At 40.0% G+C, this 26340-nt stretch overlaps 2 protein-coding genes across 14 annotated transcripts in view; one reads left to right on the forward strand and one right to left on the reverse strand.

The window, feature by feature from the left end:
• The window catches only part of USP37 (ubiquitin specific peptidase 37), an 87225-nt gene extending 74960 nt beyond the window's left edge, over nucleotides 1–12265 (reverse strand). The window contains exons 1-4 of one of the 12 annotated variants that reach the window (XM_044937788.2): nucleotides 10353–10545; nucleotides 5082–5222; nucleotides 1126–1306; nucleotides 686–909 (exon numbers count right to left, since the gene is read on the reverse strand). In XM_044937788.2, the coding sequence (XP_044793723.1) occupies nucleotides 686–841 (156 nt within the window). In that variant the 5' untranslated portion in view covers nucleotides 842–909; nucleotides 1126–1306; nucleotides 5082–5222; nucleotides 10353–10545. Of the gene's footprint in view, nucleotides 1–685; nucleotides 910–1125; nucleotides 1307–5081; nucleotides 5223–10179; nucleotides 10202–10352; nucleotides 10547–12036 lie in introns of those variants that run through there. The other 11 variants (XM_044937790.2, XM_044937793.2, XM_025278253.3 and 8 more) reach the window with 11 other exon arrangements.
• Nucleotides 10983–26340, forward strand: part of CNOT9 (CCR4-NOT transcription complex subunit 9) — a 30876-nt gene continuing 15518 nt past the window's right edge. For both annotated transcript variants that reach the window (XM_006048154.4, XM_025278268.3), the window contains exons 1-3: nucleotides 10983–11155; nucleotides 22921–23100; nucleotides 24287–24402. In XM_006048154.4, the coding sequence (XP_006048216.1) occupies nucleotides 11132–11155; nucleotides 22921–23100; nucleotides 24287–24402 (320 nt within the window). In that variant the 5' untranslated portion in view covers nucleotides 10983–11131. The remainder of the gene's footprint in view (nucleotides 11156–22920; nucleotides 23101–24286; nucleotides 24403–26340) is intronic.

A 26340-nucleotide genomic window follows, 5' to 3' on the forward strand; every position in this document is an offset into this window, starting at 1 on the left:
GAATCTGCCTTACAATGCAGGGGACTCGGGTTTGATCCCTGGTCAGGGAACTATGATCCCACATGCCGCAAAGCAAACTAAGTCTGCACACCAAAACCAAAGAATCTCTGCACTGCAACAAAAGACCCTGCATGATGCAAAGAAGATCTTGTGCTGCAATTAAGACCCAATGCTGCCAAATAAACAAATAATTTTTTAAAAAAAGTTAACAGAAGAAAACGGCTGTAAGGATGACCCTGAATATCATCCCTGAATGGTCCATACCACAACCTTTGGCAGGATTAATTAGGAAGACGAAATTAAAAAGACACTAATGAATCCTATTAAAAGCTAATACTAAATAGTGATGAATTTATCACATATGTTGGTTGCCGGGGGGTGGGGACATAACTACATAACTGAAGTTATCCTAATGTGGTTTTAAAAATAGCTTAGACAGTATCCAGACTCAGTTTCTCCCAGCTTCCTGTTCCCACCAGTTTCTTTTCAACAATGGTGACTACTTCCTACTCTTTATTATACACCATCAACAATTCTGCTGAATAATTTTTAACAGTATTAGTGACCTGAAAATTAAACAAATAGTAATCTAGTAGGGGTACTATGATACTTAGTGTGGCAGAGAATAGCTGTTCACTAAAGGATGTGATTTGAAGGTCTATTCCAAATCAAAATTTGGTAATACCTGAAATATCCTTGGAATCCCTCCAGTATTGTAGTGAACTACTAGGCTGACTTTATTCTCTTTTTCCACAACTTCAAAGGATCCTTCTTTCCATTTTGTAATCCCAGTCTGCATACTTCGAATTCTGATAGGGCCATGTATCTTCAGAGGAGACATATTTTCTTTAAAAATAAATTGCTTCTAGCCAAATTAAAAAGAAAAAATACACCTTCACCTGACAGAGTCTAAGGAAGAAAAATAAAATAAAATAATAAGTTACAACTTACTAGTGATTAAAACAAGAGTTTGAAAGAGAAGATTTAATGAACCATCATACGTCTTTTTCTCCATTTTCAATAAACTACCTTTTATTAACCCTTAAAGGCTCTGATTAGCTGGATAGCACTGGTAAGAAGAACAAATGAAGGAGTCACTGATGTTCAGTGACTGAATTTACCCACCTTTTATTTTTTCTGTACATGCTCTCTCCTTAGCCATGTACCTGAGTCCATTTAGTGTCTAAATTTTGCATTTTGCAGCATTACCAACCATGACAATCAGGAATACTAAAGGTTCCATTCTCAATGTGAGTGCCCATGGCAATATGGCCAACTTTTACCTTCCTTCATGATTCTAAAGGATCTTGAATTTCAAATATAAGTAAAAAAAATAATTCAGTCAGCTGATTCCATTCTTTAGAATTGAGTTCCTATTGAAACATCAAATCATATCACCTAAGCATATCCACATGTATAAAACATATTATATGAATAAATAATTGTGAGAATAATCAAATTAATTTAACCTCAACAACTACATTGAGAAAATCATTTATTCTCTAGGGAAAACTAACCAAAAAACCCCTCTCCCTAAGATCCACCTACCATTTATGTTTAACTCTACCATTCTTGGAAAGAATTTTTACCAATTTTATCTTTCACAAATATTCAAATTTCCCAAGTGAACTTCTGATACTTATAGATATGACATAATGTCTATGACTCTTAAAACTAGCTTAACAGATGTCAGCAAGTAAATACAATTAAACAGCAGAAAATGATTATCAAATAGTGTGTGATACACATATACGCAATCAAATAAAATTAAAACAAAATTTACACTACAGCCTTCAAATCTCTAGAAACATGGCCTCTAATACAGATTCTTGTTTATAATTTAATACGTTAAAAACCATTAAACTTTGCCTCTGCCTGAACAACTCAACTAGAAAAGATAAAAACAGTAATATATGTACAAAGGAAAAACATACTAGATCTAGGTATCAGGAGCCAGCTCTGTCACTTACTAACTTTTAACTTACCTTTCCTCACCACTAGTTTTCTCAGTTGTAAAACAGCAATGCTACAGTGTTGCAGAATTAAATGAAATATTGCTAAAACTCATTAGGCACTCAATAGACAGCAGCTTCAATATGAATGAAATTAGTGTCCACTTTCTGAATTTATTCCTTGTTTGCAACACATCTTTCTCCAAAGATCGCAGACAAATAACAACGGTCACCAACTCACTGTCTATAGAGGCTAAACAGGTGACACAAACGATTTCGACAGGCAAAATATGAACACTTCTATTCAAAGCTAGCCAGCTTTGCCATGAACCCAGCATTACCAGATCATCTAATTCTTCAAGAAAATGCAATCAAATTTTTATGTCAAACTGCCCATTTTAAATTCTGGACAATGAATTCAAAATTTCAAATCAAACAAAACCCACCTAGAGGTAAGATATAGACTGGAGAACCCTAGTTCAAGGCCCCTAGGTGCTATATATCAAACAACTAGGAATAAATTTAAAGAGAGATAATGAAAACACTTTGAATTGTTTAAGGTGTTTTACATCGAAAGTCCTCTAGTATTATTCAGTGATTGAACTTTTTGAGTGCCTAACTGTGGCCAGATTTATATACTCTAATTAGCTGGGTGTATGAATCCATCAAAGTAATAGAGGCCACTATTGTTCACAGACCTGTTTGTTAATGTGACATTTTGTTCCAACTAGTAACTACAAAATCAGCAATGTGTTTGTAATGCCTTTTTTTTTTTTTACAATTAATAATTTAATGCTTTACTGCTTGGATATAACCTTGAGATTTTTTCCACTCTGTCTCATAGCACTGCCAAGAATATGTGATCCCTCTCCTACTCCAGTTGTCCATGCCAGAAACATGAGTTATCTTTAACACCTCTCTTTATGATTATTAGTACTGGACTGGAAATGCAAGGTAAAGTTGTCAATTTAACCTCTATATACCTTCCAGACATCTTCATAATGAACTTCAGATCAACTCACATCACTATCCACAAAATCATTCAACAGCTCCCCATGCGGGCTGCAGTCCATCGGGTCACAAAGAGTTGGACATGACTGAGCAACTGAGCACAACACAGCACATGCCTTCACAATAAAATCTACTCATTCACATGACATAAACACCCTTCATGATTCAAGCCCTGCTTACCTCTCTAACCCCAATAAACTCCAAATTCAGCCATCTAAACTATTTACAATTTTCCTTAAAAAGGCATATATTCTCATGCCACTATACCTTTGCACACACTGTGGTCTACATCTGGAGGATTTTTTACCTACTCTCCCCATCCTCCCCTTTTAAATTCTCCTGGCTATAAAATCAAAAGTCAATTTAGATACTATCTTCTCTAAGAAGCCCTTTCTAGCTATCTTTCAATTACTCTCTCATCCCATATACACACGGAGAGCATTTAATGCTTTGCTCTTCTGCTGTACCCTGCACTTACCTCTAGTAGAGCGTTCATCACATTGTATTATAAACTATCTATTTACCTCTTTGTCTCTCTCTTCTATGTGGGATAGAAGACAGGCCCAACTGTCCTAGACTTATCAGTTGGGGTATGATGGATGTTGAGAAGCTCACCCCAGTGCTCCCTACAGAGAGCCGCCAAATGAAAATGGAAAACTCTGTTATTTGAAGACAGGGAATATGTTCTTTATCTTTGCATCCCCACTAGGACAGTGTCTGGCACATAAGAAACCACGTCATTATTCAAGAATAATAAATCAGCACAATCAATTTTATCATTTTCCAGTTAAAATATACAGCAGCAGATACTAGAACCATAAATCCCTTTTATATGGCCAGTATAGGATTAAATTTATTAAGCTCTTTATGGGAGCATCATTCTGTACTGTATATCTCATTCTTTGAAAACTACTTCCAGGCTTTTTCTATGTGCATCTGAATTTCTCCTAAATGCAAAGCTGTCCACATATCAATGAGAAAAACAAGAATATGCAGTTACAGAATGCGTTATTAAAACAAAAAACATTAGCAAACTTGTCTAAACTGGGATTCACATAATCTACTGCTCAATGAAGAAACTATACTTTAAGAGACTTATCAAATTATCTCATCTTTTCTTATACATTTAGGATGCCAAATTATAAGGGAATAGTTAAAACCCCATTGTCTCAGTGTTTTCCTTACAGACCAAAAAGTAAATAAAGGACATTGACCTTGAATTCCTCCAACAAAAACATATTTTTAAAAATTAGATTATTTAACAAGATTTGGAGATAAAGATTTCAAAGTTCAATAAAGTATGTAGGAAAAAACTTTATTGGTTACTTCTGTTTCCCTCTATAATTCTCTCTACATGTAATACATGATTTCTCTAGATATAATTCTCAAATATTCTGATGATGAGTTTTGGTTAAGTGCATAAAATTTTACTTCAGATATTGAACATTTTCTTAACCATTTCTACTAGTAATCTCTTTCTTCTAAGAGAAAAACCTAAAAGGTACAAGACATAAAATTGGCAGAATCAATACAATTTTTTCTTAATGTCTCTCTCAATCCAGTCCATTGTCTGCTCTTGCACTAAATGAGTTAACTGCATTTACTTTTGTACACTGATCATATTATCAGTTTGCCCTATTTGGTTAAGAGAAAAAAACACTAAGTTTCCCATCAAGTATCTAGCATGATCCAGTAACAGTTCAACTTTCTATGAACCTAACAAAGACAAGGTTTCATTAAACTCTGTAATGCTAATTCACTGTCAAAGTGATATTAGGAAGACAAAGTACAAGAAAAACCAAGTATTCTTTAGGTATATCCAAAGAGATTTGCTTTTCCCTAAATTTCTTCATCATTTTTGAAATCACTCTTCAATTCTGAGCCATCTGTGAAAGCTCAATAACATTGGCAAAAATGTTTTTATACCCTTTACAGTTATTTAAATGCTCTTATTTCAGGTACTGCTTTGAAAATATTCTTATGCAGAGGGTATTCTGTGGTTTAAGAAAGCATGCGAAAACACAAAAATTACTGCTACAAAATAGAAGAAAATGGTCAGTTCTTGCTAGTTAGCATACTCTTGGAAACATATATATCCAAAATAAAAACATTACTTACTTTTCAGAGACTTTTACTGAAAAACCCTATGTAATAACAGTTCACCTTTATTCTGATCCTTGTGCCAAAGGCAATGCACTCTTCTTGGGGAACTACTCATATTCTGCAGCTATGCCAGTTCTCCAGGTGCCATCAACTCAGCTAAAGGAAATATAAGTGTGCCTTTTTAAAAAAAAATCTCATTTACAAAATTACAATTTTCAAAAAGTGCTCATTTACACAACGAGGATTAACCTTCTATTTAAAACTCACAAACTACTAAAAACATTTAAAGTATAATGCTCAAGATACACTTGTACACATACCACACACACACACACACACACAAACTCAACAACTTTAGGAATATATCTGCTGTGCAAAATAAGGGACTCCCAGAGCCTGCACCTATTTGGTTTATTTATTCCTGTTACATTTTGAAACTAAAAAGGCAGTATTCCTTTTATTAACTTTACAAACATTGTTACATATCATGGTTTTAAATCTTAAAACACCACTTCCAAAAGATGTTGATACAAATTTCAAAAGGTGGGTAAACTTGGTTTTTACTTTTCTTTTAAAACTAAATTCATGGGCTTGTTTCTCAAATTTAGGCCTCTTAAAAGCCTCAACTTTCCCTGAAGTTCTTTTACCCAAACTTTTCTCACTATCTTATTAACTGTTACAACATCAACTCTAAACTCCTTTGTTCACTTGGTAAAAAATCATTTATTGAGTTACTCCAATTTGATGGCACTATGGTAGGGACACAAATGTGAACATGACACAGTCCAAGTCCTCTTAAGAGATTCCCCAGACTTTCCTGCATTTGTCTTTCCACTGTCATTTAGGCAAAAAAAAAAAAATCTCTGCATCAGATTTAGCCTTGTTCTTATTTATTTCAAACAGTCATTCATCACTACCACCCTAATTCAGAAACACATCACTTTGCTAATCCTTCCCACCTATTATTTATTATGCAACGTTTACTAAGCACAGTATGAAGCACCACACATGCAATATTTCATAATCCTTACAATAATCCCGAAGAACAGGGATTATTAATATCACTAATTTACAAATGAGGAAACTGAGGCTTAGATTACGTAATTTATCCATGGTTACTTAAGAGTCAGTAAGAGACATACCAGATCTCCTGTTTTTAACTGCTACCATACTACATCCTCAAAGGTTTGTAACAACCACTTTCCAGTCTTCATTCTCTCAAGATTTTTCTATCCAACAAATCCTTTATCCTATAATAACCTTTTCTAAGGACTTTTGAAAAATCTCTTACCAACTCAGGTGGTGCTAGTGGTAAAAAACCCACCTGCCAATGCAGGGGACATAAGAGACGTGGGTTTGATCCCTGTGTTGGGAAGATCCCCTGGAGGAGGAAATGGCAACCCACTCTGGCATCTTTGCCTGGAAAATCCTATGGACAGAGGAGCCTGGCAGGCTACAGTCCATGGGGTGGCAAAGAGTCAGACAAGACTGAATTGACTTAGCACACAAACTAAAGCGTGCGCAAGTTCTCTCAACTTTCTCTCTCAAGGGGAAGGGGGAGATGGAGGGGACCTGTCTTATTTTCTTTTTAACTCCAACAAAACAATGGGTACTTAGTAAATCCTAAAATACTTGCTACTGAGGCTAATTCCCCTCCCAAACATTAAAAAATTTTTTTAATCTTATTGTGGTAAGAATATTTAACATGAGATCTACCCTCTTAACATTTAAGCGTACAATACAGTATTGTTAACTATAGGTACAATGTTGTACAGCTTATCTTTAGAACTTATTCGTCTTGCTAATTGAAACTTTCTCTCAAACATTTTAACAGCTCATCACTGCCTATCAAATCCAAATGCTTCTGTGTTTGGCACTCCTTTTTTTAATTTTCTATTTCTCTACACAAATTTTGTTCTACACACTGCTGCTGCTGCTAAGTCGCTTCAGTCGTGTCCAACTCTGTGCGACCCCATAGACGGCAGCCCACCAGGCTCCCCCGTCCCTGGGATTCTCCAGGCAAGAATACTGGAGTGGGTTGCCATTTCCTTCTCCAATGCATGAAAGTGAAAACTGAAAGCGAAGTTGCTCAGTCGTGTCCGACTCTTAGCGACCCCATGGACTGCAGCCCACCAGGCTCCTCCATCCATGGGATTTTCCAGGCAAGAGTACTGGAGTGGGGTGCCATTGCCTTCTCCGATTCTACACACACAACTTATTAAATTTTGGTATTCTCTTCCATAGCCACCACCAGCCACTTACTTAAACATGAAATTTTCCTTTATGTATTTTTGGAAACTTCTTTACTGGTCTTGCAGTTTAACCTGTTGTTAAAATATGCAAATCACTGCTTTGATTTTTAAGGGCTTTCTTTCCTAAAATGAGCCATAAAACTAATGCACAAAGAGATAAAATTGTGTGGTGGCTGAAAATAAAAAGAGAAGCTGACCTTAATGAAATTTTTCTTCAATTCAAAGAATCTAAAACCTGAATGATTCTATGATCTAGGAACAGGTAATATTGCCCAAAGAGGTAAACTTTGTCTTTTTGCATCTTTTGTCTGTGGAGTGAAAAAAGGTGCTTGTCATCAGATGACAAAAATATCAGTAAGCTGGTGTTTCCCAAAGACATGATGGTTCTTCTAGCAAGCTCCAATTTATTTATTCATTTCAACAAATTCTTGAGAAATAGAAATGAAATAATTTCTAACCCATATTCTAGAAGATAGACTTTAAATAATCACACAAGTAAATATATAATTAAAAGTACTGAATATGGTATAAAGTTCAGGGCATCGTGAGAAATTATCACAGGGTACCTAATTTAGGATTGGGTAGGGGGATACACGGAGAATGCAATGGCACCCCACTCCAATACTCTTGCCTGGAAAATCCCATGGATGGAGGACCTGGTGGGCTGCAGTCCATGGGGTTTCGAAGAGTCTGACACGACTGAGCGACTTCACTTTCACTTTTCACTTTCATGCACTGGAGAAGGAAATGGCAACCCACTCCAGTGTTCTTGCCTGGAGAATCCCAGGGACGGGGGAGCCTGGTGGGCTGCCATCTATGGGGTCCCACAGAGTTGGACACGACTGAAGCAACTTAGCAGCAGCAGGGGGATACAGGTTAAAGAGTATCAAGAGTAGGCTTCTCTAAGGAAGTACCACTTCAGATGAAAATTGAAAAATGAGTTAATTGAGAGATAGTCATTCTGGAACAGTCCATAACCAACATGCAAAGGTTCTGTAGTGGGAAATAACTTTGTGTAACTAAGCAAATGAAAAACATTGTGGCTGGAGTTTAGTGAGGGAAAAGAGAATGGTGCAAGATGAAGTGGGAAAGAATCAGGTTATGCAGAATCTTACACACTGTAGTAAACATTTTGAATTTTACCCTAATGTAATAAATATTTAGTCATGGGAAATCCACTGAAGGTTTTTAAGCAGACAAATTACATGTTACTGCTAAATGGAAAAGTGATGTGTTTTGCTTGGGTTTGGGAAGGAGAGTGACAGAAGCAAGAATGAAAGAAATTAGAACCAGACAGGACAGTATTGAAGTGATTCCGCTTATAACAACAATTACAATAATAGTTAATACTCACTGGCTATTTACTTTATGTAATGTGCTTACCATGGTTATTTCATTTAATCCTTATAGCAGTCCAACAAGGTGATCATTCCCATTTTACAAATGAGAATATAAGGAACATTAAGTCCAGGTGAAAAAGTGTTGTGGCTTGAATTACAAAAGTGATAATGAAAATGTACAGAAATAGATCCAAGACACATAATGGAAATACAATAAAGGGAACCTGAAGAGGGTATAGATACATGGGATGACGAGAAGTCAAGAATGGTTTTCAAGGTTCTAGACTACGTAAATGGAAATACCACTTAATTAAATGGGATACTGGAAGATAACACATTTAGGTATGGAGAGGAGACTGGTTTCAGGTTTGTTCTTCTGAAACTCCTAAGGAAAAAAAAATCAAATTAAGATGTCCAGCAGACAGTTAGCTATTTAGACTTCGAGCTGAGAACAGAGGAAACACACTGGAAATAAAACTTCTCAAGTCATCTATTATTGTTAAGTCACTAAGTCTGTGTCCAACTCTTTGCGATTCCATGGACTGCAGCACACTGGGCTTCCCAGTCCTTCACCATCAACATACAGGTAGAATCTAAAGCTTAGGGTGGAAGGGAACAGTAAAAGGAGAACAAGACTGCACCCAGATATCCATTTTATTCCATCAAACATCTCTCACTATCATCATCGATTACTTTGATGTCAACAGGCTTTTCAGTCCTCATTTATCTTTCAACAGAATTCAACATTATTGACAACTTCTTTCACCTTTTCTGCAAAACTTGTACTCCTCTATCAGGTACTAAACACCAAGAATCTCTCAGCGCTCCATCCTAGGTCCCTTTCCTTTTTAGCAATGCACTCTCCTCAGGCAATTTCATCCACATCCATGGCTTCAATTACTATCAACATGGCAGATGATGTCTATATATATATATATACACACACACATATTTATCTATGCATCCAGCTTACTACTAAGCTCCAACCCCAGTATAATCCAATTGCCTACTTGACATCCTCTGTTCAGACAGCTCTTCCAGTTAGAGTCATGTCAGACACTGCCACCCCCAAGAGGCATTTACACAGAGCCTAAATTTTGAAAGGATTACAAAACCACCCACAGACCAACTTTCTAGACAGAGGATTTTGTCATCAATTATTATTTCCTTTCACAGATCATGACCTAAAATAGGTAAACGTGACAACCTGATTTGATGGCCAGAGATGGGGAACAACCAAAGGCACGAAAAAACTATATAATCCATGCCTTAGAGTGAAAGATGACTAGGATAGAGGTGAAGAAGAGCCAAGAAAGTGAAACAGTATCATATCCCAAGGCCCGATGGACATGCGGCAACGGAAGTCACCTGAAGAGATAGCAGGCCTCGCTAAGGTGCGAGTGACGGACAACGACAACCCCCAGCAAAGAGGGGCCAGGTTCGGGTCACGGGGGGAGCGAGTGACAGTAAAGACCCGGTCAAAGAAGAGGAAAAGCCTGGGGGAACACCCAAGTGGAGTACCTGTGCGGCGACAGACGGCGTCGCGGGAATGGGGGCGGGCTGAACCGCAGCCGGTGAACTCCAGAAGAGTGAACGCCGAGTGGGCGGACCGCACGGGGCGAGAAGTGAGGGGCGGGGGGGGGGGGGGGCAGGGTAAAACGGCTCCGTTGAGACGCTCGCCGGGCCCGCCTTACCTGTACCTGCGAGTCGGAGCTTTGGACAGGCCTGCCGGAAGCACGGAGTCCGCGTGGAGGGGGAGGAGCTGGGGGTCACGAAGGAAGGGATACCGGGTACGGAGAGGGGCCGCTCACTCCCCCAGTTAGGGAGAGCGGCTGATGGCGGGAACTGTGACCACACGCAAACACGCACGCACGCACGCACACCCGACGCGACCAGGAGAAGCGCGTGCGCGCAATCCTGGAAACTCCGCCCCCTCTACGCCCTCTCCCCGCCCCAGTACCGGGCGAAATCACGCCGAGGTAGCCCCGCCCCTGCCCTGACCGTAGTACGCACGCGCACTTTCTACTTCACGCCCTTTTTCGCTTTCCTACCATTTCCCTCCTACAGAGTCCAGTTGGGCATGCGCACTAGTTGTCCTCCCGGACTGCCTGGTTTTTCCCGCCCTTCACTGGCCTCCGGAGGAAGGTCAGAGTTCACGCCCCTCTCTGGAGATACCTGCTCCAAGCCGGGGATGGGGAAGACTAGCAGGAGGCGGGTGTCCTTCCGGTCCTGAAACTTATGGGACAAAACAGACTCGAGGATTAACTCCAGAAGCTGTGGGGGGGGGCGGGGGCGGGAAGAGGTTGTGTGGGCGGTGTCAGAGGTGAAAGGTCAGAGGGCTGCGGAGGGGGCGGAGCGAGCCGGAGGCGGATGGCGGCTGCGGCGTGTCATCATCTTCGGCAGCTGAGGTGCTGAAGCTGGGACGCGGCTTGGTGCGTCCGGCAGTGGGAGGAGAGCGGCGTCCGCTCCCAACATGCACAGTCTGGCGACGGCTGCGGTAAGTGACTGGGCCCCCGGCTTGGGCCCCAAACCTCTTCTCAGCCCCGCGTTTCGGCCTTCTCTCCTAGCTCCCTGTGGCAGGCTGAGAGTCCTCCAGCCCTCAACCTGCGAGCACCCGGCCCCGCTCCTCGCTGAGCTTGGCTGTGACAGAGCCGGCCCCCACTCTCCCCGCCGGCCGGCTCTCGCGGCCTCTGGCTCCGTGTAGCGCGTACTTTTCCGGCCCCGGGGCCTGGTCGCGCGGCTGGACCGCCTCCCTTGCGGCCCAGAGGGTCCATTCATTGATTCATTGCTCTACCAACAGTTTTAGGCCGCCGTTTGCGTGCTTGGCGTTGGCGGGGGCGAGGGGACTTCCGAGGTGCATCTGACCCTCCCTGCCTAGCCACATCGCGGCGGGGAGGAAATGGCTTCTAGCTCAAACCACTTGCTTTACAAAGATACAAAATCCGAAACCTAAACAAGTGACTAGTTAGGATGTCTGGCTTACGGTTCTCTGCGTTTAAAACCTTTTTTCATACATCTCGTTTTACCAGCGTGATTTTTGACCAAGAAAAACAGTGTAAACTCCTAATAACCATCCACTGTGGCTCAGAGGGTAGAGTCTGCCCGCAATGCGGGAGACCTGGGTTCGATCCCTGGGTCGGGAAGATCCCCTGGAGAAGGAGATGACAACCCACTCCAGTATTCTTGCCTGGAAAATCCCATGGACGGAGGAGCCTGGCAGGCTACAGTCCGTGGGGTCGCACAGTGGCGGACACGACTGAGCGACAAACACACACACAACCTAGCTAAAGTAATCCTGCGGTTTCCCGTTTTGTTGAGGTAAAACCCAAACACTTTGCATTGCCTACAAGGCCCTCCCTGAGCGTTAATGTTCCTTACCCCTGTTTTCAGTCTCGTCTTCTATCACATTGCTTTGCAGGCTCCAGCTACAACTGGCCGCCGTTCCATCTTTTCTGCTTAAGCTTTTCCCAAGTTTTGGTTCATTTACTTGTTTCTTATTTGTCCCCCTTTTGAGGTCAGAGACAGGGATCATGTAGATCCTGTTTACATGATTACTTCAGTGCCAGGACCGTTCCTGGCACCAAGTAAGAGCTCAAATATTTTTGCTGAATGCCGGGGTATTGATGAGGGCGGTGACCACTGAGAGCAAATAGCCGTGATGGGCAGACAGTATCATGTGATTTGAGCATACTCTTCTGAATGCTCATCCAACTTTTTTCAGTTGCATCAAGGCGAAGTGGCTTAAAGAGAGAATAATATACTGAAGTTGCATTACCAGATAAAATGACATAAATCCTCAGTAGAGGACAAAAGTTAAATTTAAAGTTTAAAAGTGAGTTGGGTGTGACTAGGTTACAGACAGCCTTGTCATTTCCCGGGTTAGTGGCATCTCTGCCTCCTGGCACCTTCTTTCTAAAATGTTTGAAACTTCACGGGGTGAGGTACTTTTTATATAATCTCTTAACTCGGTGACTGCAGTTTCTCCAGCTTTTTTGTTTATTCCACGTTCTACATGTAATATGACAGTAAAGAATCTGCCTGCAGTGCAGGAGACCTGGGTTTGATCCCTGGGTCAGACCCCTTGTAGAAGGGAATGGTTACCCATTCCAGTATTCTTGCCTGGATAATTCCATGAACAGAGAGGTTGCAAAGAGTTGGACAGGACTCAGTGACTAACATGAGAAGAAGCCAGTCAGAAAATGAGGTTGCTGCTGGTTGGAGGGGACAGTTTAAACAAAGAATTCTAAGGTTGGCTTGTCTATGTCTCAGAATCTGATTGTGACTTCTCTAGGTTTTGATACCAAGCTGCTGTTTCCCCTGTGCCTCCTCAGTCTCTACCTATTCAACTTTTCTTTGCAGTTGCTCCCTAATACATCTTTGAAACAGCCATTAGAGCTCTGGTTCATTACTTAAAATATTCAATGCATGTTTCTTCAATTAGATTTACAGTGAATTACCTTTATTAGGAAATTGAACTTTTGGTGTTTTTTTCACCCATTTTTCTGTTTGGACTACACAAAAGCTCTAAGTTCATTTGTACCATTTATTCACTGGAATATTTGGTTAATGAAGAGACTGAAGCGAAAAAAGGTTGAGCCACCCCTTTCCCAATCCTTAGTGCCTTCCTTTAGGCTAAACTGACTGTATTGTTCTCATCTGGGTAAAGGGACACTGATGGTGTATCAGTTCAGTTCAGTCGCTCAGTCATGTCTGACTCTGCGACCCCATGGACTGCCGCACGCCAGGCCTCACTGTCCATCACCAACTCCTGAGCTTACTCAAACTCGTGTCCATTGAGTCGGTGATGCCATCCAGCCATCTCATCCTCTGATGGTGTATATTCCTCACTAAAAATTGTGTCAATAAGACATGCAACAGTGCCTGCAATAATCTAAACTGCTTGAGAAGATGCTTACTTTTTGTCTAATGATGAAAATTTGTATTTGTGTATACCTTTATTTCTTTTTTAAATTGCAAATAAATAATGACTTCATCTAGGGAGACAGTAGTATCAAAGGAGAATGTGATCGCATATGAATGCAGTATGTTATTCACTGGAGGAATTGAGATCATTTGGGATATCTTAAATTTTCACTCTTTTAATATTTTATTATGCCAATAATTTCAAGTAGATCAGACTCTTTTCATTCTTTACAGAATACTTCGTCCTAACGTCTTCATTATTGCCATCACAGAATATAGTTACGTTCTCAAATCTAACAAATAAAAACAGAAGTACCACACAGGATTGTATTAAATAAGAATAAGAAAGTGCTAAGTGGTTGACTGGGTTCATTCACTGGTTAAATGACTTACTCCCAGAATTTAGCCTTCGGACTCTTAATTCTTGCATCAGCAAAGTAGCAAATCACTTACTATGGACCTTGAAGTTTGCTTCAGCTTAATAGAACCACAAATTTTCACATATACCATGGATCTTCTGTAACAAATGTTATGCTAGTGATCTAAAACAGCCAAAGGTAAGCCTTTAGGAAATGCACTGTATATGCTTTTTTAAAAATTTCCAGTGGCAGTTCTAACATCCTTAAACCCTTGTTTTTCCCTCACTATGTAACTAGCAGCTGCATTAGTTATTTCATATCTCTGTTGAAGCAGTGCTGGACTCCCAGATACCCTCCTCTTTGGCAAGTAAAAAGAACATTATGCACTCTGAAGTATCTAATTTAGACACTATCTCCTTCTTTGTCTCCTTTTGAAGTTTTAAGCAAGTTGACCAAATTTTCTTTGTTTATTCACTTCCATTTTTAAAAAGTTATTTTGAAGAACATTCTGGCCCGTCTTTTATGAAGATAAAAATATTAAGCTAATTTGATATTTCCCTTTGGCGCTGTTAAGAAAGTGAGTTTTCTTATTGTATCATCATTATATAGACACTGAAAGCCATGTGTTGAGCCTTCTCCAGACTTTGGAAAATAATCTCTATTTCAGTCAGGATACAGTCTAGAATACAAAATTCTATTTTGTATTCACAATGGCACCCCACTCCAGTACTCTTGCCTGGAAAATCCCATGGATGGAGGAGCCTGGTAGACTGCAGTCCATGGGGTCACGAAGAGTCAGACACAACTGAGCGACTTCACTTTCACTTTTCAGTTTCATGCATTGGAGAAGGAAATGGCAACCCACTCCAGTGTTCTTGCCTGGAGAATCCCAGGGACGGGGGAGCCTGGTAGGCTGCCGTCTATGGGGTTGCACAGAGTCGGACACGACTGAAGCGACTTAGCAGCAGCAGCAACAGGGACTGGCACTTAGTATGTTCAGTAAATATTGCCTCCTATTAAAAGTTCCTAGAAAAGTCAAACCTAGTCTATGGAGGGCTGAATGTGGGGTTTACTGAAAGAAGTATAGAGAATTTGGGGGGATAATGGAGTGTCCAGTAATGTATCTTGATTGTAGTGGTGGTTACTCTGGTATATAGATATCTCAAAATTCATTGACATGTATACTTAAATGAGTACATGTAAAAGTTTTATTGTATGCAAATTATGCCTCAATAAAATTGTTTGGTAGCCATTTAGTCTCTCACTTTTAACTAAAGGAAGAAAGTTCTGAGATTTTAGAAGCAACTAAAACTTAATTATTTAATATAGTTCTCTCATCTAACCAGTGAATATTGAGGCTCAGAAAAGTAAATGGTTTATTCTAGGTTGCGCAATTATAGAAATGGCAAAACCGTTTTGAAACCACTTCTAGCTCCCAATCTAGTGTGCATTCCAGTTAGGTACTTGTGTTGTTACTTGCTAATTGAGGTCTTTCTGATTTTTTTTTTTTTTTTTAACTTTTTTTGGCCACACACAAGACTCAATCCAACCAACAATTGAACCTGGGCCCCCTGTAGTGGAAGTGCAGAGTCCTCTAACTACTGGACCACCAGGGAAGTCCCAGGGTCTTTCCTATTCTTAAACCTGATAAACAGTTTCTTAATCCTGGGTCTATTAATGGATTACAGGTAGACTCTATGAATTCCCTGGAATTATTTGTAAATTTTAGGGTAAATGTAAATTACATGCAAGACAGTTTACAGTTGTTTATTTTTCTGAGGAAATGATCTAGAAATTTCATTTGATTCAGAAATTGCTAACCTCTGCTCGTGTGGTAGTGTTCTGCTGTTAGTGTGTTTAAGTTAGGTGGTTTCCAAAAGGTGAAAGTGAAAGTCGCTCAGTGGTGTCCAACTCTTTGTGTTCCCATGGACTGTGGCCTGCCAGGCTCCCATATCCATGGAATTCTCCAGGCAAGAGTACTGGAGTGGGTAACCATTCCCTTCTCCAGGGGATCTTCCCAACCCAGAGATTGAACCTGGGTCTCCTGCATTGCAGGCAGATTCTTTACCATCTGAGCCACCAGGGAAGCCTCAGTTTCCAAAAGGTAAATTAGATGAATTTGCTTCTTTGTCACTGGATGGTATGTGCAAGTAGATTGAGTTTGTATCAGCCACAGCCTCAGAGGTATATTAGTAAATTATAAATTAGAATTGTAGCAACTGAACTAAGAATCTTTAGAGGTGATCTTTAAATAGAGAACTGGAAGAGGGCAGAAATCTGCCCACTGTTTACTCATAGTTCCATCAGCTGTAAAATGAGGGTGATACCATGATGCTGTGATCATTCAGTGAAACCATGTTTTAAAGAGTACAATTCAGGGCTTTCCTCGTGGTTCACTGGTAAAGAATCCGCCTGCCAATGCAGAAGACCCAGGTTTGATAACTGATCCAGGAGTATCTCACATGCCAAGGAGCAGCTAGGCCCACAGCTAGTGTGCCACAACTGTTGAGCCTGTGCTCTAGAGCCCAGGTACCACAAGTCCTGAGCCCACATGCTGAAACTACTGAAACCCAAGTGCCTTAGACATTGTGTTCTGAAACAGAAGCCATGGCAATGAGAAGCCCCCACCCTATAACTAGAGAAAGCTCACGAACAGCCAACAAAGACCCAGCACAGGCTAAGTACATAAATTAATTAAAAAATAAATAAAAGTACAATACAGTTACCCTCTCTTTCCTCATCTACCCTACCTTCTCTTTTACATCCCATTCCCTTTTAGGAAGTCATCAATTTTCAGATTCTAGTATTTTTGTGAAAGGTGTACCTAAATAGTCTTTGGACTTCAGAAGAAGAGGCAGATGCATCGGGCTTTTAGTTAATATGGCCATCAAGATCAAGTGAGGACTTCCCTGGTGGCACAGTGGATGGGAATCTGCCTGCCAGTGCAAAGGAAACTGGCTGATCCCTGGTCCTGAAGGATTCCACGTGCTGTGAAGGGACTGCGCCTGTGAGCCACAGCTACCAAGCCCGCATACTACAGCTTCTGAAGCCCACACACCTAGAGCTCCACTGCAATGAGAAGCCTGCCCACTGCAACAAAGAGTAGCCCCTACTCACTGTAACTAGGGGAAGCCCTTCAAAGCAACAAAGACCCAGTGCAGCCAAAAATAAATAAAATTAAAGATCTAGTGAGATGCTAGAGTTGTGCCTTGGGGTTTTATTCAGGGATGATGTACAAAGTATTTTATCAATTGTCCAGTAATATAAATTAATATGGAAATCAGTGCATAGTTCAAAATGTAAAAAGTAGGGAATGCCCTGGCAGTCCAGTGATTGGAACCCAGCAATTTCACTTCCAGGTCCTAGATTCAATCCCTGGTCAGAGAACTAAAGATCCTGCAAGCCTCAGGGTCAAAAAAAAAAGGGTTGTAATATTTTTATTCTCCAAAAACCTAAATTTCCTTGTTTGTTACAAAATTATTTGTTGATATATTGGTAGAAGTAGGGAAGGGGTATGTATGTTTGTGTGTGGGTGGGTGTTGGTGGCTAGCACTAGCTAAATTATGCCCATCTGAGCCTTGATTTGATACAGGGAATTATGTCAAACGATTTAATTGACCCTTCCCATTACAATGATGGTTATTAAGTACCTCAAATCTCATTAAGAAGAAAATTTCTCAATTTTGATATTGGGATCAGTGATATTGGGTGCTGGTTGTTTATCAGATTCTGCTGAACTAACAACAGTAGTATTTTCATTTTTGTTTGCGATTTTTATGTATTCCCTATTTCTATCGTCACAGGGTCACAGGAAATAGTTTTTTTGGAAAGTTGTCTTTAGATTAGACCTGATCTTTAAGGAAGTAAGAAGCAGCATTCGCAAAGCAGTTAAGAGTATGGACTTTGATGCCCGACCACCTGAACTCAAATCCTGAGCTTTGCCACTTAACCTTTAAGTAACTTCTCAGTTTCTTCATCTAAAAAATGACTGTGATAATAAACATTTATTTAAGAAAGTGCCTAATAGAGTAAGCGCTATGTATGTGAACTCCCACTTTTAAAAAATAACTATTCATCCCATAACAAATAGGTATTCAGTGGGTTTAAACTAACTTCTGCTGTTAAAATCTGGGGCAGAATTCACCAGGGGTGATGAAAAGGAAAGTCCCTACCTCAGCTATTTTCTGGTACCAAACTGCCCTCACTGCCTCCTTCTCCTTGTTAGAGTGGGTGCAGAACTCCTCTCTAAGCTTGTACCTGAGGGCCACATTACTACCCACCTGACCTCCCAAGACCTTCTAGAACTAATCTCCAAAAGATATGTCCTTTTCATCATAGGGCACTAGAATGCAAAAGTAGGAAAGCAAGAGACACCTGGAGTAACAGGCAGATTTGACCTTGGAGTACAGAATGAAGCCAAGAGAATGCACTGGTCATAGCAAACACCCTCTTCCAACAACACAAGAGAAGACTCTACACATGGTCAATAACGAAATCAGATTGATTATATTCTTTGCAGCCAAAGATGAAGAAGCTCTATACAGTCAGCAAAAACAAGACCTGGAGCTGACTGTGGCACAGATCATGAACTCCTTATTGCAAAATTCAGACTTAAATTGAAGAAAGTAGGGAAAACCACTAGACCATTCAGGTATGACCTAAATCAAATCCCTTATGATTATACAGTGGAAGTGAGAAATAGATTCAAGGGATTAAATCTGATAGAGTGCCTGAAGAACTATGGACAGAGGTTCGTAACACTGTACAGGAGGCAGTGATCAAGACCACCCTCAAGAAAAAGAAATGGAAAAAGGCAAAATGGTTGTCTGAGGAGACCTTATAAATAGCTGAGGAAAGAAGAGACGTGAAAGGAAAAGGAGAAAAGGAAAGATAAAGCATCTGAATGCAGAGTTCCAAAGAATAGCAAGGAGAGATAAGAAAGCCTTCCTTGGTTATCAGTGCAAAGAAATAAAGGAAAACAATAGAATGGGAAAGAATAGAGATTTCTTCAAGAAAAGTAGAGATACCAAGGGAACATTTCATGGAAAGATGGGCACAATAAAGGACAGAAATGGTATGGACCTAACAGAAGCAGGAGATATTAAGAGGTGGCAAGAATACACAGAAGAACTATTAAAAAAAGATCTTCATGATCCAGATAACCACAGTGGTGTGATCACTCACCTAGAGCCAGACATCCTGGAATGCAAAGTCAGGTGGGCCTTGGGAAGCATCACTACAAACAAAGCTAGTGGAGGTGACAGAATTCCAGTTGAGCTATTTCAAATCCTAAATGATGATGCTGTCAAAGTGCTGTACTCAATATGCCAGCAAATTTGGACAACTCAGCAGTGGCCACAGGACTGGAAAAGGTCAGTTTTCATATTCCAGTCCCGAAAAAGGGCAATTGCAAAGAATGTTCAAACTACCCCACAATTGCAGTCATCTCACATGCTAGCAAAGTAATGCTCAAAATTCTCCAAGCCAGGCTTCAACAGTATGTGAACTGTGTGTGAGCTTCCACATGTTCAAGCTGGATTTAGAAAAGACAGAGGAACCAGAGATCAAATTGTCAACATCTGCTGGATCATAGATAAAGCAGTAGAGTTCCAGAAAAACATCTACTGCTTTATTGATTACGCCAAAGCCTTTGACTGTGTGGATTACAACAAACTGTGGAAAATTCTGAAAGAGATGGAAATACCAGACCACCTGACCTGCCTCTTGAGAAATCTATATGCAGGCCAAGAAGCAACAGTTAGAACCGGACATGGAACAACAGACTGATTCCAAATTGGGAAAGGAGTACGTCAAGACTGCATATTGTCACCCTGCTTATCTAACTTATGTGCAGAGTACATCATGCGAAATGCCGGGCTGGATGAAGCACAAGCTGGAATGAAGATTGCTGGGAGAAATATCAATAATCTCAGATATGCAGATGACCCCACCCTTATGGTAGAAAGTGAAGAGGAACTTAAAGAGCCTCTTGATGATAGTGACAGAAGAGAGTGAAAAAGCTGGCTTAAAACTCAACATTCAGAAAACGAAGTTCATGGCATCCAGTCCCATCGCTTCATGGCAAATAGATGGGGAAACAATGGAAACAGTGACAGACTTTATTTTGGGGGGGAGCTCCAAAATCACTGCAAATGGTAACTGCAGCCATGAAATTAAGACACTTGCTCCTCGGAAGAAAAGCTATGACCAACCTAGAGAGCATATTAAAAAGCAGAGACATAACTTGGCCAACAAAGGTCCATCTAGTCAAATCTATGGTTTTTCCAGTAATGTATGGATGTGAGAGCTGGCCTGTGAAGAAAGCTGAGCACTGAAGAATTGATGCTTTTAAACTGTGGTGTTGAAGAGGACTCTTGAGAGTCCCTTGGACTGCAAGGAGATCCAACCCGTCCATCCTAAAGGAAATCAATCCTGAATATTCATTGGAAGGACTGTTGCTGAAGCTGAAACTCTAATACTTTGGCCACCTGATGTGAAGAACTGACTCATTGGAAAAGACTGATGCTGGGAGAGATTGAATGCAGGAGGAGAAGGGGACGACAGAGGATGAGATGGTTGGATGACATCACTGACTCAGTGGACATGAGTTTGAGCAAGCCCTGGGAATTGGTGATGTCCAGGGAAGCCTGGTGTGCTGCAGTCCATGGGGTCACAAAGAGTTGGACATGACTGAGCAACTGAACTCACTGACCTCCCTAGCTCTCTTAGAACCAAAGTCTCATAGAGGCTAAAATTTCCACGAGTAGTTTCAAAAGGTGGAGTATTACTAGCAGCCAGTGGTCATGGCCGTAGGGAGCACCAGACACTGGCCCTTTAGAGTGCCAATATCACTCCAGGGGCACAGTCTTCTCTGTTGGAGTCAAACCAGCTCTGGAAATGGGAATATGTGGAGACCAGGCCTACAGTCCCAAATCCATTATATGCTAGCTGGTACCTACCACTGCAGCCTGGTGGTGTTCACCTAGAGTTCCCTGGGATGGGATAGGGTATAGGAGTGCTGGATACAAGTCATAGGTTGACTCTGGAGAGGATGGTGGAGCTTACTGATGGTAGTATCTGGATGGCAGGCCTCTAAGAGTGAGTAATGACTAATCAGGATAGATGCTATATCGCTAGAACATTGTCGTGGGGCCCTCTTTAGGATTGTAGGTCATCCAAGGGATTCTGGGCAGGAAACCCAAAGCTACAATTTTAGCCCTTGTTTTCACTGAGCTTTTAAGGTGATGTAATACTCTAAATAAATATACCCTATCTTCTTGCGGAATTACATTTCCAAAAATAATTTTTAAAGTTGAAGGCCTATCTGTGGCAGCATAGAAAAGGCAGATGCATGGAACATACTGTTATTGCTATTGGGAATGGGGATCAGAAAACTACCCTATTCCTTCTACATCATTTAGGAACCTCATGTTTTCTTGAGCATCAGTGATGGGAATTACAAAACAGCTTTTAGCAGATTACTCTGAGACACTTAAGGAGGACTTAAGTTGCAGGGTATATAGTCCATTTAGCAGAACACTTTGTGGTTCACTCTAGCACACAAGAGAAATGATAAACATTAAGCTGAAAGCTTCTAATTGAGCTTCTAATTATAGAAGGCGATTGTTCAGCTTGAGTAGAGTAAATGTGAGTACTCCTCAAAGTCCACCTTAGACTTCATTCTGTTTTTCAGCGAAGACAGTTGTGCTTTTTGTTCCTCATCTTTATATCATGTGGGATGGGTCGATCATTATTCTATCACACTAAGGTGTTATGGGAACAAATAAATACTATAAGAAGCTGTGTAATATGGTTCAGGAAAGATGAGAATATGCAACTTTGTACTTGTGTGAACTGAGCAAGTTGATTCCTCTGAGCATTCGTAGTCTAATCTACAAGTGTAGATCTCTTTTCTATCTACCTACTCTGTTAATCCTCATGGTTGGGGGGTGCGGGGAATGAAGTGAAACAATATTGGGCTAGGGATAGAAATAGCTATGAATTTGTTAGGACTTCAGAGCCTGAAGTAGCAATGGTAATCATTTTTCTAGTGTTTCATCTTACTTTCCAGGTAAGAATAATTAAGGAACTTAACCAAGCCTATTTGAAAATGTGAAGAATTATAGAAGTGCTCAAATTTTTATTGGAATATTGAGATTCTTTATAGCACAGTAATGAAAGATTCTTTATATAGTTTATACATGAGTAAGAAGTGAGTAAATCTCCAAGGGATGGAGGTAGAGTCTGTATAAGAATCATTAGAGGAGGGAGCTTTTCCAAATTATGAAAGTTTTCTCCTTAATGGAGGGGGATGCTGGAGTTACTGGGGAATGAAGAGCAGTTGGGGGGTGACTTTTTTTTTCAAACACCATGATAGTCACATGGTTAAAAAAATTTAAACTGTATGTAAAAGATTTTATTGTGTACAATAAAAATAAGTCCCCCATATAGATTCTAACCTTAAAGGTAACTACTGTTAGCAGTTTTTTATGTGTCCTTCTAGAAATGTTGTATGTAAATATATAGGAATACATGTGTGTGTTAATGGAAGCACGTAAGCTATTTTACACTCTTTGTTTTTTTTGCTTCTTATTTAGTATCAGCACAGTATAGAGATAACTTTTTTAAAGGGCTATGTAGTATTCCAAATAAAGATGTACCCATAATATTTAACCAGTTCTTTTTTGATAGATGTTTATAGATTTCAAGTTTTCTGCTTTTAAAATAGTACAACAGTAAACATTCTGATATGTCTTCAGTACAACCCAAGTATACCTGTAGGGTAAATGTCTAAATATGGTATTATTAAGGAGTGTGTGTGTTTTATTGAATTAGTTTACATCAAATATATGTTTCTAGAAAAGATGCCCTCTTATTTACAAAAAATATATTCCCTCTAAAGGCTACAGCAGAGTTAGACTTGGTTTGATGCTAATGAAACGCACATGTTTCCTTTTACTTTTCTTACTTTCACTTGCAGCCTGTGCCTACTGCACTGGCTCAGGTGGATAGAGAAAAGATCTATCAGTGGATCAACGAGCTGTCCAGTCCTGAGACGAGGGAAAATGCGTTGCTGGAGTTAAGTAAGAAGCGAGAATCTGTTCCTGACCTTGCACCCATGCTGTGGCATTCATTTGGTACTATTGCAGCACTTTTACAGGTGGGTGTATATATCCATGAGTTGCATTTCATTCCTAATTATCGCAATTGTATCTCTCTGCCTTTGTACAAATGATTTTGAAAACTTTGGTAAGTATTTTTTTTTTAAGTGTTAACATTTGTAAGAATCTTGTTTTAGAAAAATCTAAGATACTCATTAAAATGAAATTCTTGGATTCTACCCAGGAGATTTGATTTATTTAGTCTAAAATGAAAAATCTGTATTTTTAACAAGCAGCTCCTACTCCCAGATGATTTTGATGTAGGTGATGTAAGAACTGCACTTTGAGAAACACAGCTTTAGGAGTACTGTAAAATAATACTGCATGACAAGGTGGACTGGGGATGGTGGTGGGGAGAGAGGTATAAGAACTGAAAGGTATATTCTGGGTAAAGAAAATGCTAGGGTAAAGACATAACAGCCATAGGAGTAAAGGTGGGTATTCTTGTACATTAAAGAATAAATAACTAATATTTGATTCTGACTAGAACAGTCATTTCCGGGGAATAAATTGATATGATGTAGTCCTAAGAACCAAGATGTGATCATCTTCTAAAGTATTGTCCACATTCCTAATAATTAGATTAATTTTTAAAATCTGTTGAGTAAATTCATATTCTATGTATACTGCATGTACCCAGGAAACTAGTCTTTCTTATGTGTAAAAATTTTACAGTTAAGATAAATGGAATTGTGTTCAGCAAATCATCACCTTTTGACAGAGAATACGTATGTTCTCTGCTGTTTGTACATATCCCCACACATATACGCACTTTCTTATCTCCCCCTTTTTGCACTTGCTGCATGACCAAACAGAAACTTTATGAGTTAAAGTGGTTGATTTACTGACATTTTCTGGCCAAGTGTCTCATCACTACAACCTAAATAGGGTGTTGACAAAGGTGGGGGAAGGGGAGTCCCTCAAGTGAAAGCCTCAACAGATGATACAGAATATAGGGAAAAGTATGGGTAACCATAGTTACCTCCTTAGAAATCTTCCTAAGGATAATATATGTTTCAAATAGTCTCAGTCAGGTATATTTGTGATGAAAGGAATATTGTTTATTTCTGCCCCCTCTTTGATGGTTCTGTTCTTATTGGGTATACAGAGTTAAAATTGTTGGCTTTCATACCATGGGAATTAAAGTTATTCCGTGCTCATAGGGTGTTGATTTCCATTTTTTAGGAAATTGTAAATATTTATCCATCTATCAACCCACCCACCTTGACAGCACACCAGTCTAACAGAGTTTGCAATGCTCTAGCATTACTGCAATGTGTGGCGTCACACCCAGAAACCAGGTAAATACTTTGGATGGATGTGTGGGTAGAGGTTTGTATTGAATGTGGTCCTAAAACTTCTGAATGATGAGAGGAGGGGCTTGCAGGAGGGTGCACCTGTGTGGGTATGGATCTTCAGGATTCCTACTTTTTTTTTCCTGAAGAATTTCTGGTTTCTAATTTCACCAAATTTTGGTGTAGTGGCAATATGGTATTGTTTAACATGTTGTGTGTTTCTTTTTTTACTTGAAGGATAATTGCTTTACAGTATTGTGTTGGTTTCTGCCTAACATCAACATGAATCAACCATAGTAACATGTTCTTTTACAATTGATTTTTTAAATTGTGGTAAAAAAATATAAATAACATAAAATATATCATTTGAACCATTTTATTTTTATTTATTCATCTATTTTTGGCTGTGTTGGGTTTAGTTGCAACATGCAAGATTTTCATTGTGGCTTGCAGGCTTCTCTCTAGTTGTGGCATATGGGCTCAATAGTTGTGGCACATGAGCCCAATTGTCCTGCAGCATGTGGTATCTTACTTCCCCAACCAGGAATCAAACCCACATCCCCTGTATTGCAAGGCAGATTCTTAACCACTGGACCACTAGGGAAGTCCCGATTTTAAGTGTTCAGTTCAGTAGTTTTAAATACGTTAATAATGTGCCACTATCACCAGCATCCATTTCTGTAATTCTATTCATCCTGTAAAACTGAAACTCTATACCCATTAAACAATAACTTCCCATCCCCCTGTCCCCTAGCTCCTGGCAACCACTGTCCTGCTTTCTGTCTATGATTTTGACTATTCTGAATACCTCATTATAAATGGAGTCATATAGTATTTGCCTTTTTGTGATTGGCTTATTTCACTTAACATAATGTCCTCAAGGTTCATCAGTACTGTTGAATATGTCAGAATTTCCTTCCTTTTTAAGGCTGAATAATATTCCATTGTCTCATTTACTTTTTGCCTGTTATTAGTAAGTAACTTTAAAGCAGTGGTGATCACCTCTCAGGAAGTCAAGTATACAGCTACTACTTGCTCCTGAATCCATGGTAGGCATCACTATGCCATGCATGAGGCACAGTGCATTGTATTTAGTAGGAATTCAGTGTCTGTACTCAGCACTTTTTCTCACATAGTAAGCCAGATTTGGCTTCAGAACCTTTTTGAACACAGGATTCTAGTCAACCTCTGTCATAAATGAGAACTGATACGCAAGTTGAGAAATTTTTGCCTTGCTGCTATATCTGACAAGAAAGGGGAGATTCTGTTCAGAAATCTGCTCTGTGGCTTTTATGGACTTAAGGTGCTTAATAGTCATCTTATTAAAGCCTTTCCTCTCTTTGTCAGGTTTTCCTTATAAAATCTGAGTGCTGGATTAGCACTGACCTTTTGGAACGTTAGAAACTTTGCTAAGAAAATTACTTTTAAGTACTTAAGAAAAATACAAGAGTATTTGGTTAAAATTTTGGAGTATTGACTCTCCTGTAAGGTGTAACAGTTATAAATTATATAAAGTAATACACTGATTCCATATTAGTTGCTGAACATTCTCAGTTCAGTTCAGTCGCTCAGTCGTGTCCGACTCTTCGCAGCCCGATGAATCGCAGCACGCCAGGCCTCTCTGTCCATCACCAACTCCCGGAGTTCACTCAGACTCACGTCTATCGAGTCAGTGATGCCATCCAGCCATCTCATCCTCTGTCGTCCCCTTCTCCTCCTGCCCCCAATCCCTCCCAGCATCAGAGTCTTTTCCAATCAATCAACTCTTTGCATGAGGTAGCCAAAGTACTGGAGTTTCAGCTTCAGCATCATTCCCTCCAAAGAAATCCCAGGGCTGATCTCCTTCAGAATGGACTGGTTGGATCTCCTTGCAGTCCAGCTGCAGATAAAAGTGTTTCTAGGATACTTGGTTTATCTGAAAGCTCTAACAAAGAAGTATATTTA

Source organism: Bubalus bubalis, chromosome 2 (assembly GCF_019923935.1).
Source record: "Bubalus bubalis isolate 160015118507 breed Murrah chromosome 2, NDDB_SH_1, whole genome shotgun sequence".
Classification (NCBI taxonomy): Eukaryota; Metazoa; Chordata; class Mammalia; order Artiodactyla; family Bovidae; genus Bubalus; species Bubalus bubalis.